The 17,304-nt window shown below is 42.8% G+C and overlaps 1 protein-coding gene and 1 long non-coding RNA gene across 2 annotated transcripts; one reads left to right on the top strand and one right to left on the bottom strand.

Annotated features, from left to right (window-relative positions):
* Window positions 1–927: 927 nt before the first annotated feature.
* Window positions 928–15,995, bottom strand: recql5 (RecQ helicase-like 5; the record flags this gene model as incomplete). The annotated part of the gene is given in 21 exon segments (XM_083931227.1): window positions 928–1,983; window positions 2,072–2,144; window positions 2,233–2,445; window positions 3,040–3,085; window positions 3,162–3,784; window positions 3,890–4,057; window positions 4,140–4,230; window positions 4,346–4,416; window positions 4,756–4,814; window positions 4,910–4,946; window positions 6,546–6,642; window positions 6,737–6,955; window positions 12,130–12,212; window positions 12,298–12,460; window positions 12,548–12,659; window positions 12,737–12,833; window positions 13,763–14,284; window positions 15,528–15,649; window positions 15,832–15,933; window positions 15,936–15,959; window positions 15,962–15,995. Coding segments are annotated over 21 exon segments (3,081 nt in total). The 3' UTR covers window positions 928–1,858.
* LOC310959624 lies at window positions 7,722–11,764 on the top strand. The gene is made up of 4 exons (XR_014593576.1): window positions 7,722–8,057; window positions 8,142–8,187; window positions 10,241–10,359; window positions 10,449–11,764. It is a non-coding gene; the product is annotated as an uncharacterized lncRNA (long non-coding RNA).
* Window positions 15,996–17,304: the final 1,309 nt, after the last annotated feature.

Raw genomic sequence — 17,304 nt, forward strand, 5'->3', positions numbered from 1 at the left:
AAACAGATCATTTATTTGTGCCCTTGGGGACATTTTCTCTCAGAGAGTGACGGCAACAATATAAAAACAACCACTGACAAGACTCCAATTTCTATTTCCCACATACAAGGACATCCGAGGCATCAGGCATTAGACAAACATAACATCAACACACAATCCCCTGGCTACAGATCACAAAGTGCATAGTGGCCAGCATCGCACGTCATCAGATAAAGTTGTTCTATACACTTGAGTCTATAAAACTGCATCATTATCACGGCTTTCAGAGGAGCATGTTTGTTTCACAGCTGAACATGGGCTTTACTATTTACAACCTAGCTTTTTATTGTCTGAATGTAGGAAGTTGTAAGTTACTATGCCGACCTGAAGGCACCACCGCTGGAGGTGACGTCACCGCCTATTTGACAGCGTCCTCGGCACGGACGTCTCCTCTCCTCTCCTCCTTCTCCAGCCCCCCCCCCCCCCCCCCCCCCCCCCCCCCCCCCCCCAAAGCTCCAATAATTGTCCAGTTGAAGACATTTGTGTTCATGAATTAACAAACAGAGAGACTCTCACACTGTGGTTAGCCTGTTCCTATTCAGCATAGACTTTATTGTAAACATTTAGGAGCACAGAGGAGATGGACAATGGCTTTCAGCTGCTGTCCATCAGTGCTTCCAGTATTTTTTGGGTTGTCTCCTAACTGAGCGGACAGAGACTGTGGCTCCTCACAGTCCTGACAGGCACTATAACTAAGGAATATGTCCCTCAGTGGAACCCCCCCCCCCCCCCCCCCCCCCCAAAAAAAAAGAGAAAAAACATTCTGCTTTATCGAGAGACATAACCACAAATAACACAGAATTTCTTCCATCTTTAAATAACATAAAATAACCACAAATAGGCCAGTTTTTCATCATACAATATCTATCATTGTTTTCCATTCCTGTCGTTCTTCAGCAGCCAAAGACAGAATATGTAGCAGCATTAAAAATATCTATTAGGCCTCTACAACACAGAACTGTCTGGTTTGTGTCAAATATTAAAACATTGATCCAGTCTTCTTGTATGTTTTAACCCCAAGTACTTAAAATTATGCGTTCTTCACATTACTGTCAACCATTTGGACGATGTTTCAGCCGTGTCATTGGCTCTATGGATGGATACGTCAGCTTGTCTGTTGCTCGACCTGGTTAGTCCAGACTGAAATATCTCAATAATTATTTGATAGATTGCCATGGAATTTGGTAAATGCATTTAAAAGTCCTAATGACTTTGGTGATCCCTTACTTACTACTGTAACTTCAGGTTTTAGACAAAACACTTGCAAAACTAACGTCATTCTCACCCGTCATAGCTGTACTTTGCGTTCAGCTCGACGCTCAAAGTACCGCAGTACAGCGTCACATAGCTGCAAGTATGGCTGTAGATAGTCTGGTTTATTCCAAGAGGCCTTTGGTTTCCATTCATTTCAGCTCAGTATGAAAATCAACTTGCAGAGATCTAAGTGCAGACTGGTTCGAAAAGAAGAGTGCCGCACCACTACAGTTCGATGCTGCAGGGAAATGAATAAAGGCCAATTGCTGCCCCTTACTTTGCTCATCACAAATGTAAAGTGTACACAATTTTCAGTAAATGTGCTGAACAATAAACACTTGTACGCACAGTTTGACTTCTGTTCTCGTAGCGTGTAACAGCCCAAGTGTTATGGCTTAACTATTGACACAGCCTGAAAAAAAAGCAGAACTCTACCAGCAAATAAACCATAAATCTGGTCAGAAGGCTTTTGTGGTGAAGCCTGAGTTCACTGGGAGGAGAGAAGCTTAGGCACTGACAAAGAGGAAGGATTTTGTCCTAAAAATGGCTAAATTTCCACTTCACTTTATTCCTTGTTCTCTGTGGTTTTAGAGCTGTGCAGTCTTTTCAGGTGCATCCACTCTGCCTCGCTCTCACACTGCTTGACTTTGCTGAAGAACTTCTTGATGAGAGCTTTGGCTTCTGCTTTAACTGTGGACATAAAGACAAACGTTAGAGACAGAGGAGTCCATCCCATGTAGCAGCGCCCACATTTTCACATTATTAATGCCCTGCTTACCCTGGCCTCTCCCCGGACTCCTCCCCTCCGTGAGAAGGTGAGATAAGTAGCGGGCAAAGGACTTAAAAAGCTCCTGCGGCCACAGAAAAACAATAGCTGAGAATTCAGTTCATTATCACACAGCTTTTCTGCAGACATGAAGTGATAATTGTCTCTCTCACCTTGGTGGCGAACTTTCCCTGGGTGTAAAAGGGGTTAAGGTAGTGTACCACGATATCAGCTGCTTCCTTCAGCGTCACGGGCTTGGGTGGCTCATTGACGGGCAGCAGCGCCCTCTCCTGCACATTGGGGTTGAAGGTTACTCTTCTCTGTGCGGGGCAGCTGCGCTTCGCTGGAGGAGACGACCCTCGGTTTGTTTTCATATCATCTGTCAACTGGATACACACGCAATCAGTCATTAGGTTGCCAAAGGTATTCATACTCAAATACTTTTCAATGTATTGAAATTAGTGAAATTATAAATAAAAGCAGATTTGGAATCGGATTTTCAACCCAACTGTGTGTTGGTATGTGTTCACTGATTCTTTTTTCTGTGCCAGCACTGTGTGAAGGTTATTAATAAAAAGATAGGGGGAAAATGATCCTATTTTGTGTGCCATGGATTTCCTTTTCTTTTTGCCGTGGTATACTATATATAGTTAAAGAGTGCTGCTAGAGTGCTGTTACAGTTACTCCCCAGGTCACTGAAGTCAGTGCTAAGAAGCCCGAGTGCAGATGCGGAAGACCCAGGAAACGCTGACCAATCAGAGCACACTTGGCTTTTTTTGCAAGTGATTCTTAAAGAGACAGGCGCTAAAACTGAGCGTTTCAGACAGAGGGTGAATACAGGTATACTCAGACAGACAGTATGAGAAAAATGATTGTTTTTTTGAAAATTAAAGCATGTAAACATGTTCTACTAGAAGCCCAGAATACAAGCATGACCCTAAAAATGAGCACAATATAGGAACTGTAAGACAGACACTAACCTCTTCTGTTAAAGGCGGTTTAGCTTCTTCCTCTGGATTGTTTTGTCTGAGTGAGAGGAGAAAAATGTTTAAATGTAAATGTTATTCACTTTTTCTTTAAAACGGTGCATTTAGTGTCTTACTCTGCCGCGGACTTCATATACTCTTTAGATGTGTCTTGAAGCCGCTCCAGCTCCAACGTCTCTGTTTTATGCGTTTCCTCCTCTTCATCTTTATAATGATCATGATCAACATCAGTTCTAACTATTGCTTCATTTATACTTTCTTCCTGGATCACGTCCTGAGTCTCCACAGGACTCATCTCTACATCTTCCACGGTGACAGGTGAGTGTTTCTGCTCACTATCGCTTTCATGAGCGACGACCACCATGGTGTGAGATAACGTTGCATCAAGTCCCTTCGACGTCTCCGCCTCCTCCTGGTTTTTCTCTGTTGTTTCTTTCTTTGCAAAATACTGGGAAATGTTGCGGGTGGTCTTTGCCGCATCTGCTAGCTTCTGCTGCTTCCTGCTCATGGCTCTGCCTGCTTTCGTCGGGCTGTTCAGGGAGGCGGCGACGGCATTCGCTCTGGCTCTGATCGACGACGTAACAGTTGAAGATGCGTCCGCGGTGGTGTCTCCGGCGTCTCCTGAGCTGTCGTTGTAAAATCCGCCGCTCTCTGTCCCCTTGTTCTTCAGCAAATCTTTAGCGGTCACAAATGGGTTGGATGATCCCCTCAGGCCCGCTCCTACTCTCTTACGCTTCATCTGAAGGAATAATTTCAAAAAAATAAAGATTACCTTTATATCTGAACACTCAGCCACAAGAATCCATAATCCCTAAACTAGCTGAAGCAAGTGTGTGGTACTTACTGAGTAGACCTCAGATGCAGATGTGAACCCCTGCAGCTCCTCAGAAAAGGAGGAAGAAGAGGAGGGTGCTTCCTCTTCGAGTTTGGACTCTCTGGATTCACTGCTGCTGCTGTCGGTCTTGACACCAACTCCTTTTTCTTCAGGTGCGGTTTTCTTCATCTCTGATACCTTTAAAAAGAAGATATGAGTTAGGAGCATTATCTTCCCAATCTTACTGTATGCTACCAACTGTGCAGGCAGAGCAGAGCACCTTTTTCAGGACAGCAGCTTTGTACAAGTTGGAGGACTTGCTGCTCCTGAAGACCTCATGTTCAATATCCACCGCTAAAGACAGGGTGTCACTGCAGAGAGACAAAGGAAACATGAAAAGACAATGTCAAGCTACTGTGGGAAGAGAAAGTAAGTAAATCCACAATGTGTTTGAATGCTGTTTGAAGCGTGTGTGGGCATAATTACTTCAATGAGTCTTCTGCCCCCTGGTGGCCATATAATGCTTCCTGCAAAAGGGACAGGCAGTGCTCTCTGGCCTGAAATAGAATATACGTATACCGTATGTGGCCATTAAATTCAAAATAACATAGTCAAAACATGGCATTAAAATAAAATGGTTTTTTTTGATTCAGTAGCAAGACATGATTTGAAAGAAATGTTTGCAGGACAGAAACTTGGAGTCTCATTTTCTTTTACAGGTACTGTATATGCAATGTGCATACACTTTTTTGGCATTAACAGTGTTAGACTTGCACAGTTGAAACATTGGCTCTACCGCCTTTCTTCACATCTCATGACAAATGAGTCACTAAATTCCTGGAGACGTGTTAATGAGTGTAGCAGGTATGAGGAATGCGTTCGCAACGCCCGAGTACCTTTACAGTGAGTCTGGGGATCCTCTGGCTACTAGCCTCTCTGAGTGGGCAGTCAGCATCTACACAGTAGGATACACGGGTTATATGACAGTCAGCCCGGATATCCATTCTTAATCTTATTATCTTACAATCTTATTGTTCTATTGATATTTACCTGGGGGGGGGAAGTCTTCCCTCTGACTGTCAGTTCCCTGAAGAAACATGAGCACAGACAGAAGTTAATTCTGTCATAAGACAAAACTAACTTCCTATCAAGCAATGCACATTGTACAGACAAGTGACACACTGGTATATTTCCTCCATCTTTGCAACATATCACTCCAAATTAACCCTTACTCTTCTTTTTATCTATGACATTTCCTGTCAACTTGCTACTGGTGGTATAGGTCTCTGCTGATCGTGGTGGTGCCTGCTGCCGTGGTCCTGCATGGCGCTTCCTGCTACTATTATAATTTATAACCATAGCTGTGCTTGTTTCTACTATTCTGCTGTATTAACTGCCATAACATATAAGTCATATTCACATTACTATAGATATTATTATAGTTACTGGACGTGTGTCTGTCTCTGTCTTTGTGTCTGTCTTTGTCTCTCTCTGTCCATCTTTTCTCTCTTTCTCTCTCCTTTTCTTTCTCCCCAACCGATCAAGACAGATGTCCGTCCTCCACAGAGCTGGGTCTGTCTGACGTTCCTGCCTGTTATAGGGAAGGTTTTCGTTGCCACCGTACTCTACGGGGGAATAGTTGGGTCTATGTTTATCATAAATAAGTCATAGAGTGTGGTGTTTACCTAGTTTGTAAAGTGTCCTGAGATAACTTTTGTTATGATTTGGCACTATAAATAAAATTGAATTTAATTGAATTGAATATATGTAAATACGCCAAGAGTGCAGATACAGAAGACCCAGAAACGCTGACCAATCAGAGAAGACTGGGCTTTTTCAGGACAGGGGCTTAAAGAGACAGAATGTATGAGAAAGAAGTGTGTTTTTTGAACATTAAAGTATGTGAAAATGTTCTAGAAGAAAACCAAAATACAAGTATGAAGCTGTGAATGAGTACAATATGGGACTGACAGTGGCTTTAAAAGCAGCTGAGATCCTCTTGAACTTGGTGGTGACAAATTTTCACAGCAGCTGTCTCCAATATATTTTATTCAATTTCAGAATAAATGATGATAATGATAAATGAATATGCTCAAAACTGTCATATCACTTTTAGCAGGTAGATCTATCTCTATGTGAAGAGATTTAAATGACTTTCTGAATGGTGTGGGATCAGGTTGATGATGGCCTCTTTTCCATCACCACATGCATATAATTTAGTTAATTTTAAATTTTAAAAATTCTAGTTCTAGTTTAGTTAAATATATATTTTAATTTCATTTTTACTTTCTTTGTGACCAGGGAGATGTGCAAAGTAAGAATTTCATTGTGCAGTGTGACGTCTATCTTAACTGAACATATGACAACAAACATCTTGAATCTTGAATCATTATTATCATCACCTTATTTGTTGGTAATGTCAGTTTCTTTCTACCATTTTACAATCACAGCGTTTCTGCTTTTATTGACGTTGGAAACTGCTCAGGCTCCACTTGGACCTGTTGGCAAATAGTTTTACTTCAATATTGTGCCAAATTCCACTGAACATATGGGAGCGATTTACCACCATCCTCACTTACAAGGGGCTCAACGGCCCCTGCCTTCCTCTTGCCAACAGCTGGCCAACAGATGCACTAAAAACACAACACAAACACTGCGTGGAGTTGTTTTTCTTTTGACGATTCACCTTCCGCATGTTCATCTGCTTCTTGAAGAGGTCTGAAAATTCCTTTTTCCTCTGTGTGCCATCATCTTCACTACTTCCGGCACCCTCTTCATCAAACCTGCAAGATGCAATGTCAGTGTCAAATCTACAGGTTCACTACTTTACATTACAAGTGAATCCAAGCAGCACAACAGTCACTAAAGTTCTCCTGCCTTTCAAAGCCGTAGCCCTTCTTTCCTCCCGCATAAAGGCCCGGCTGGAAACCGAACGGTCCGGTGGGCTCTCTGCTCTGAGCTGCAGTCTTGGTGCTCAGGGTGGCCGCCCTCTCCAGCTGGGCACGCACAACTTTGGGGTTACGGCAGAAGTCACAGGCACCTGCACAGTTTGGCGTCTTGTTTCCAAAGAACTTGGAGATGGTGGCATGGCGACAACTGGTGGAAAGGTAAGAGACAGTCCTTATTACTAACTAGTGCATACATTCATACAGTCTGAAGTCGGTTACATATGAGAGTCTGCCAGCCTGATGATGTTTTTGAGTACACAGCAAACATCTCTCCATCATACACAGACCAAAGTGCATCATTGATCTATATGCTATTGTGTAACCATCACACAGTACAATGATCAATGTTTCTGTTCTTTTATATGTCGAACAGTCCTTCCAGGTCCCATGAAATAAAAAAATAAAGTTGGCTGCCGATTACACAGCTAACAGACGCGGTTGTTATCCTTGGTGTTGACTTTAATACTTCTTCATGTACTGAACACTAGAGCAAATTACATCTGGATTTGTGAAATAAGAAGTTTCATCTTCTTACAGTTTCATTTTTTTTTTGGGACACGGTACAATTCTTATTAAAAACTGAGCTTTATGTGTGATTGTTGCAAAAAAAAAATGTTTAGAAAAAGGCCTCACACTTCTGTATCACATCCAGTATTATGCAACAGCCAACACACACACGCACACACACACACACACGCACACACACGCACACACACAAACACACTCTCTGTGTTTAGGGCAGCCCATTAGATGAGCCACTTCAACAACATTCTTACTACCTTGCTGGAAATGGAAACACTGTCTCCACAGCCACGAAAGAGAGAGGAGCAGCTTCACCAAAGGAGGTGGGGAAAGGCAGACAGGCACACAAAGACTCTGTGAAGCAACAGTCACTCCCACGGAGGACTGCCAAAGAGAAAACAGCCTCGGAGGCAGACGAGCTTAAGTGAGGCGCACATTTAAATGGCACAGCAGAGCAACTACTATGCAATCAAATAACACGCATTACAAGAGAAGAGCAAGAAACCTTAGGACCAAAGAAGAGAAAGATAAGGAGGAGCATAAAAGGGATTTCTTGTGTCAACTCACTTTTCCTCCACTCCACATGCAGAGTATCATCAGTACCTGAGGAATTATCCTTCCTAACCTTAATCTCAACCTGGCTGCTTATCTCCATCTGCTGGTTTCGTCCTCTGGGTTACGTACTGCACGTTTCAACAACAAACTCTGACAAACAAAACTCTCAACAGGTAAGTCCTCTGGGGACGACAGGTAATATACATCTGTCTCCTCCTCTACTGGTCTGCTCACTTCTGTTTTGTCATTTTTGCCAGTCAGTCTGGGCTGGGCTGAGCGTGTGAAAACAAGAGACTCTCACAGGTAAGTGCCTTTCACCGTGAGTGTGTCTGCTTCTGTGCAGTTTGAGAGGAAAAGCACCTGAGAAATACTCCAGGTTCAGAAGAATGTGAAGTATTTGTTCAGAAATACAGACTTGTTCGGTGCAAACTTACATTGCCAAATGTAACTCTAGTTAAAACAGTGGCATTTTGGCAGCAGGTTGTCTAAGGAGGTTCTTATTGTTTGAACAAATATATAGCTAGGAGGGCACTCAGATAGTGCCTTTTCTCACAATGTTAATGCGGTTTGAATTTTCAGTCTGGAACTAATTTTTCCAATTATTCTGACACCACAAGAGCAGCATAAATGCCTCATCTTGCAAAGTTAAAGGTTCTCTGTGTAATGCTCAGAAAACCCTTATTATTAGCAACAGTGAACTGCAGCAAAGGGTAACCAGCTAGCTGTAACTTAGCTACGCTGCGTAGATCTGCGTAGTTGCTTCGTAACCTTAGCTGATGAAGTAATTTACAAGTGGGGAGCCAGCCAGATCACAAACTTCGATTGGAAGTATTTTGCTATGTTAGCTAGCTACTAGCAATTCATCCACATTAGCAAGCATGCTAACATTAGCTAGTGTTAGCCGGCTGAAACCAAGATATATTAAATTTGATATTCAAACAGGATCTTAAATTAACACCCACCGAGCACTGACTGGGAAGAGATATCCTTTATCAGCCAGGCTCATCTGCCACACCAGCTAACTAACTAGGCAACTTTCTAAAGTGATAACAGCCTCTGGTTTGATATCTGCATGTTCCAAAATTCTCAAACTTTCTTTCATGTGAATTCTGTTGCTCTAAAATTGGCACGAAGGGAATGCTCTGATGCGCGAAATAGCATGAAAACATCCAGTAGCCCTCAGCTGCCAGAGTATTAGATATGCGGTAAAACAGCCCTGCAATAAGTCTTCATGAATGTTATAATATGCAGCGTTTATTGAATTAAAAATATAATAATGTGTGCTTAAACTGCTTTATAGAGGTGCTGATTCAGCTTCATGGTCAAGTTGTTTACCAACCCTTTGCTAGCAAGCAAAATAGTTAACTGAAAGGTGCTATTAAGGATACAATGGGGACAATAAGTTTACCTTGAGTATAGAGTAATGCAACACAGTCCAAAAGCCCTAGTATTTTGGGGACCAAAAAAAATGAAAACCTCAGACTAATATTTTAGACGGTTTGTGAAATAGTGCGTTTTAATGTTTAGTACTAAGCTAAGCTAAGCAAGCTTGCTGCCGGCTCCAGCTAGCTACGTGTTACGCAGACGTGACAGTGGTATCAATCTTCTCATCTAACTCCCAACAAAAAATAATGAAGCATAGTTCCCCATATATCAAACACTTCCTTTAAAAATGCAATGAACTATATGCTATAATAAAGTGTTTGTACTACTTTGTAAGCAAAACCAACAAAGAGCTGAACCCACAGACTGTCACACCCAGTGCTATTTTGTTTTTTACTTTACAGCACAAAAACACAGTCGACAGTAAATCCCGAATAACTTGACACTTGGTACGACACACATTACAGTTTGCACACATTAAACACAGGTGCCCGGAGAGCCTTTCGTTCAACAGCTGAACACGGAGAAGGACCCTGTTTTTGTTCCTTAGTTATGTTGGTTTACAGAAAGCTTTGCAGGAGTTAACCTGTTAGTTATCCTGAACCACCAGCACCACCCACTGAATCATTACTCTGGCAAACAGATTCACTCTGCACTACAAAAACCACATGCTTAACATCTGTGCACACCCAGGCAGTGGAACTCCAAACACTGTCATTCTCCCGCTTTCTCTTAAAAGGGAAACCTACACATTGAGAAAGTGTTAAACAGCTCTTTATCATGTTTGTAAACAAAAAGCTTAAAGTTATGCGCTTGTGTTGTCACACCATCATTGTCACCCACAACCACAGAGGGTGCCTGTAACAAGCAGCCGGAGTTCACATCCTGGTGACACTGAAGGGAGGCAAACAAATGAGAGACACTGTGTAAACCAAACGTGACCTTTACATTGTAAACGCTTCCACCTTGCCAGGATGGATGCCGGAGAGGAGACGCTGAGCATCCTGAACAAGATATGGGTCAAGCTGCAGGGTCTGTCCAAAGGCGACCCTATAGAGCTTGGAGCTTTCTTCATCATCTTAACCTTCATCTGTGAGTCGCTACTTTCTATTAGCAGTCATTTCTGAATTCCTTTTAGAAGTGAGCTGGTCATGATGCTGTATCTATCTGCTCTCCCGCAGTGGTGGTCCTGCTCATGACGGTGCTAACCTGCGTGACCTGCTGCTGCTGCTGTCGTAAAACCACTACAAAGACGAAGGGATCAAACATTTGAGCAAAATGTGCTCCCCACAAGGAACAGGAGATGTTACAAAACGTCCCCCAAACACAACAACAGGCTTTCTCTGCGGCTTTCTCAGGCATAATGAATACTTAAAGGCCCCATTTTGTAAAAAATTGAGATTATAAAGCAGGTTGAGGTGCTATATAAATACTCTGCAAGTACCTAACGCAAAATCCACAGAGAAATGCACACAGCCCGTATTCAGAAACTGTGCCTTTAAACAAGCCGTCAGGACTTCTGTGATGTCAAAACTTTTCTATATAGTGCCGGGCCTTTATGCAGGAGGAGAGCACAGATTAGGAAGACACAGAAACGCTGACAGAGCAGACTGTTCTCTTTCAGGAGGGGGGCTTATAGATAAAGAGATAAAACTGAGCGTTTCAGACGGAGGGTGAGAACAGGTATATTCAGACAGACCGTATGGGAAAAATAATGTGGATTTTAACATTAAAGCATGTGAACATGCTCCAGTAGAAACCGAAAAACCAGTATGAACCTGAAAATAAGCAAAATATAGGACTTTAAGAGTTTCTTAAGAGAGAATGAAAGCTCCATTGATGGTAATTTCTATTCCAGACATTTCGGTGAGCGACAAAGCTTCATAAAGGGTGTGTTAAGTGGCTCTAGCGGAGCCCAACCCTTGAACAATATAACACCTGTCAAACACAGAAGGATGTCCTGACTGGCTGCCAAACAAAACTGCTTAAACTGCCCAGTTTTCTGGAGATTCTACATTCCTTGGAGCATCCCTGTGGCAACAACAAGGTTTCTTACCTGAGGAAACCCATTGACTTTAATAGAGCAGGCAAAAACATGAAATACGAGCTATAAAATGCGCAGGGAAAAAAAACTGCTGTGAGTTTCACAGTGAGATATGAAGGGGACAGCCAAATTGGTTTGTTAATGTTTTACTAATAATAACTATGTGTCATTCTTAGGGTTGAACTGTCGGTCAGACTTAGAGATGGGTAAGATCCTCCTCGGGGAGAAGCTGTGTTTAACCCTGAATGTGTTCCTTAACATACTTCACAACAGCATAAAACAGAGATCAAGTCTGCCCTCTGCTGTACACAAACTGAAATGGACTATGATTTTGTTTTGAAAAGCACAGCGTGTAATGACAGTTGTGTTGAAAAGTATAGATCTACATGTTATATTACGTGCATGCATGTGGAGACTTCATGTAATCATGTGATGCTTTCACTACACTTTTGTACCCAATAAACAACTAAAATTACCGCCTTGCCGTTGTATGCCTCCGCCAACCAGTCAAGTTAGTTTACATCCAAACTGCCCAGACTTACATAACACATGAAGTGGAGGCTTTGAAGGAATTTAATAAAAAAGGTATTACATAGTGTTTTTTGGTGAAACGTGGCTGCTTCACACACATCTTCAACCCGCCAGCACAGAAGATTCCGGAGATCCTATTAGACATTTGTTTGAAATGTTGTCACAAGTAGCGTAGGAATTCTTGAAATTTGTGCCACATCTGAGAGATCGTGTTCGCAAGAATGGGACGGACAGACAACCCCAAAACCTAAAAAGTGCCTTGCAAAAAATGTGAATGTTTTACTTACGCTTCTTGTGCACAGAATGACACCATGGCATCAAAGTCTGTAATGGCTGTTTTGTCGGTCTCCTTCGCAGAGCCACGTTTTGCCTGTAGACAAGGATACAAAATGTTCACAAACCTGAGTTTCAGATCAGCTCTTTTCATTCATTAATTTCTTTGTTATTGCGCTGACCTGTTTGCGGGCAACCTCCTGGCGGATGAGGAAGTTAATCTGCTCCTTATCTTTCGGGGAGTAGTATGTGCGACAGGAGGAGGGCAGTCCGTCTCTCCCAGCTCGCCCCGACTCTTGGTAGTAACTGGCCAGGGACTTGGCGAGGTTCCAGTGAGCTACAAACCTGCGGGATTAAACGGAAGCATCAGCGATTGCAACTTAAATTCTGTAGCCTATACAAAAATGATACAGAAAAACCTTGTTGCCTCACCGGACATTAGCCTTGTCCACTCCCATACCGAAGCTGATGGTGGCTACAATAACCAGCACCTTCCCCTGCATCCACTCATTCTGGGCATCTGTGCGATCTCCTGCCTTCAGACCTTCAGTGTAAAAGCAAAAGTCAAAATCTTGTGTTCTACAATTCTACACATACTGTACATGGGTGGGGGGTTCTAACCTGCATGATACGGTTTGGCCAAGACTCCTAGCTTGGTCAGCTGGTGAGCCACTGTTTCACAGCCTTCCCTGGTCCGACAGTACACAATCCCACAACCCTATTCAGAAGCATTACATAGGTTAAAGGAACCAGGGTACTCATGTTCAAGGGGAAAATATCAGCTATCATTTCACAGCTTTGTTGAATACTGGATTCTGACTGGTTAATTACTGCACTCTACGGCCTGTTATTTCTGCCATGCATATAAGAACACAGAGGAACACAGTGAAGACTTTAGGCTTTGGATATGTCTGTTACTATCCTTTCAAATGATGTGTTCTTTGACTATCATTTAAGTATACACTGACAAAAGTTTGGAATCACTTGTTATACTGATTTTACTGATGATACTGAGACAAAAACCCAGTATAATTCAGACATCAAATGTATTTTTTACATTTGAAATAGTTTAGCAATCCAAAAGTATAACATTATTTAAACAGTGTTGCATTAAAGGGGGATACTATTGGAACTTGGATTTTGATTTCCACTCCAGAAAAGCCTAAGTGGCCTTCGATCAGCACTAAAGTACAATGCAGTTGGGCTCTAAATATTTTGGGAACCTGTTTTTCTTTGGGCCCTCTGCGGTCATCTCACTGGTCAGATTGAGCAGGTTTATGTTAGTTAGTCCATAGTACATTCAGCTTATCTTATGTGATCCAAAGCAGGTCGCCTGTTACTTCCAGCTCATTAAAGGATTTATTGTCCACTTGACACTGAAACAAGAACCTGTTCCTATTAAGATCTGCACACATTTTGATGTTAGGCTTCCATTTTATTTTATCTATGACTGCTGATGTATTATATTCTTATTAATTTGTTGCTCAGATATATCTTTGTCTCCTTCTGCCCTATTAATTGTCTGATTAGTCCTAGAGTAGTCCTCTCAGCCATCTGACTTTACCCAAACAAGCTTTTGTGGTATAATATAAGAATAAGGGCTTGCATATATTATTCAGAGAAAACGAGCACACAAACAATCCCAACCTGTCCATTGGAGCCGCTGTCCAGAGCCAGTGCCTTCTGGATAAAGGCGTAGAGGTGGTCGTAAGGATTTGGCAGCAGCTCCCTGAAGATCACATCATAGTGCAAATTACTGCGGAAGACAGGTGTTACATAAGACAGTGGCGTGCGCAGCCTTAGGGACTGAATAATGTCCTCTTGTACATTCTTGGGCGCCGTCGCGGTCAGGGCCAAACAGGGAACCCCCGGCAAGCGACCACGCAGCTCTCCCAGTTTGAGGTAGTCTGGCCTAAAATCGTGTCCCCACTGAGAGACGCAGTGAGCCTCGTCCACGGCCAGGTAAGACAGCAGGCCGCGTGAGCACAGCCCCGTCAGGCAGGGCTGAAAGGAGGGAGAGGCCACCATCTCCGGAGTGATGTAGAGCAGCTTCAGCTTGGGGCTGCTGCTCCCCAAGTCAGCCAGGATCAGACGGCGCTCGCCTGCTGGGAGCTTGGAGTTGATGGAGCAGGCGGGGATGTTCAGACTCTTCAGGCGGTCCACTTGGTCCTGGGGAGAGAGACGGGAAGGGGTTAAAGGTCCCATAATGTAAAAGGTGAGATTTCCAAGTCTTTTTATTATAAAGCAGGTCTAAGCGCTATATAAATACTGTGAAAGTATTAAAACACTCAATCCCCGGAGAAATGAACAAATCCTGAATTCAGAAACTGCACCTTTAAAATGAGCCTCGAGGACTTCTGTAAGGTTGTGATGTCACAACTGTACTACTATATTGGTAGAAGGTGCTGCTACAGTGCAGATTTTCTCCATAGGCCACCACTGTAAAAGAGACGTTTGTAAAACTGTTGACAGGACACCTCGAACTGCAAGCAAGGTCTATTATGACTGTTTCTAGTATGAATTTTGAATCCATGGACTTTTTTATGTTCGTAAAACTTTCCTCAAGCCCAGAAAACCTGCGACATCATCCCAATTTAAAGTCTATGAGCCTAGCGGGAACTTGCCGTCTGGGCCAGCAGGAGGCACACTACTGCACATATTCAGTGGGCCGCATATCATGGAATAACACTCGGAAGCCCAAAAAAACTTTTTGCCGTATGCGCCAAAGGATATTGAATAGATTGAATGAGCGCAATTTTCCGTCCGGCAGCCTGGTCAGGGATTCTCTATAGACCTTTAAAATTCCATTGCTAGGCAACAGCCTTATTCCTGGATAACATCCTGTCAGCTGATGTCATTCACAAGAACTGCAACAGGAAATAAACTGGGATACGTTTAAGTTTACAACTCAAAATGGCATACACTTCCTTTCTCCTAAGTACGGGAGGTGTCGCTTGACAGTGTAGTGAACGTCATGTGGATGGGTGAAAAGTCATATGTGCATAATGTATTAATATTTTCTTTTGCTAACATTGGATATTTACACTGACCAACCAGAGCAGACACGAGCATTTTGAGGAGGGGGTGCTTAAAGAGACAGGTGCTTCAGTGGAGTTACACTCCAGAGGAATCAGTCAACTCTGTTGAGTGGGCAGTTTCCAAGGTCTGGACCCAGGAAAACAAAGATTTTCATACAGGTATATTCAGACAGACAGTATGAGGGAAAATATGCATGTTTTTTTTTTTACATTAAAAGATGTAAACATGCTCTTGTAGAAACCCAAAATACAAATATGAACCTGAAAATAAGCACAACATAAAAAAAATAATAATAATAGCACGCCCCCTTTAACACATAATTGAGACTGCATACAGGGGGTTGCATTGGAGCAGCCCAACCTGTGACACTGACCTGAATGAGAGCGATTAGCGGGGATATAACCAGAGTAATGCCCTCAGCCTGGACTGCAGGCAGCTGGTAACAGAGGGACTTCCCTGCTCCAGTGGGCATGCACACAAACACATCCCTGTCACCTGCAGGGAGACAACAACAGTGTAACGTTATCTGTCTCTGACAACACTACATGTAAGAGATCATTCAAACTGAGTGTCGTGTTAAAACACGAACAGAAACGCCGGTTAAGTTGCTATGGCTACGAGCTAATGTCTGCTAATAACTAGCGTAGGTAATCTTCCACAGCGGATAAATGACTCACCTTTGACGACTGCTTTGACAACATCTTCCTGTATCTGAGACCGAAAGTTGTCGAAGCCAAAGTGGGTTTTTAAAGCTTTCTTTAAAGTTGTTGTCATGGTTTTTTCTCTGTGAAGAACTCATGTAAATCTCTTCCCTGGTGTCGTCGCGCACTGATGACATCATTATAGTTGTGGGGGGAAAAAAACTTGAAAATAAAGTTGTTTTTAATTCTCTGTTCAGTGCTTCCATGTTCTATTCTATTGGTATATTGTTTTTCATTTTTGTTTCATTATGTTGCAAAGAGTTGCCGCGTGTTCTTTATATTTTTTGCAAAGGTTTGTCATTGGTCGAGCTGGTACACGCCCTTTCCCCCACGACCACAGCTGCTGGCGATGCACTGTAGGCCAAAAGTATATGGACAGACCCGTGTGCTCAGGTCGCTTAGTAAAGGAATAATACCAAAGTGTTGATATGCAGAAGTAAAGGTACACAGGGGTTACTTAAAGTGCCAATGTAAAGGCATTATGTAGCATGGCCAATTTCAGAATAATGTGTATTAAATTATTACAATTGCATTATTTTATTGTTGGAGCTGCTTAAGGTGTGGCTAGGTTCGGGCATCTAGTAAGGATGCCCCCTGGGCGCCTCCCTAGGGAGGTGTTCCAGGCACATCCAGCTGGGAGGAGGCTACGGAGAAGACCCAGGACCAGGTGGAGAGATTATATCTCCACACTGGCCCGGGAACGCCTCAGGATCCCCCAGTTAGAGCTGGTTAATGTGGCCCGGGAAAGGGAAGTTTGGGGTCCCCTGCTAAAGCTGCTGCCCCCGCGACCCAACCCCGGATAAGCGGATGAAGATGAGATGAGATGAGATGAGATAATCGTATTTTGTTATAACTTGTGAATCCCCCCCTCTCTACCTCTAATAATGCATGATGCTGTTGGTTATATATTTTGTATTAATACTTAATACTATTGTTATCATATAAAACGAAGTGGAGTAAAAGGGAAACTATTTCCATCTGAAATGTAACAAAGTAGAAGTATAGAGAAACATAGAAATACTCAGGTAAGTTACTTTGTGGGCGTTCCTATGTTCCCCGCTTTGTATGTGAGAGGGTCCCATGTTCCCTCGTCTGTTATTTTTTCCACAATCAAGCTCAAGTTTATTGGCCATTTGTGGTGTGAAAACTACATTGGGAAAAATGTTCAAGGTGCTCAGACAGTGCACTGTCAACATTTAAACAACAACTCACAATCAATCAATTAGTGTAATCGGGTAAAGTACTGTACAATTCAAAATGAAAGTGCCTTGATTAAAGTCATCACTGCTTGTGGAAAGAAACTGTTCAGTGGCGAGCAGTGGAACATTTTAGAGAACGATATATTTTCCCTGATGGAAGTATTTCAAAGATGGCCTTGGCAGGGTGGCCTGAGTCGTCATTTATCATTTGTAGAGCTCGATTCAAGAGTCTGGCTTTGTGTGGCATCCA

Source organism: Echiichthys vipera (assembly GCF_963691815.1).
Source record: "Echiichthys vipera genome assembly, chromosome: 17".
Classification (NCBI taxonomy): Eukaryota; Metazoa; Chordata; class Actinopteri; order Perciformes; family Trachinidae; genus Echiichthys; species Echiichthys vipera.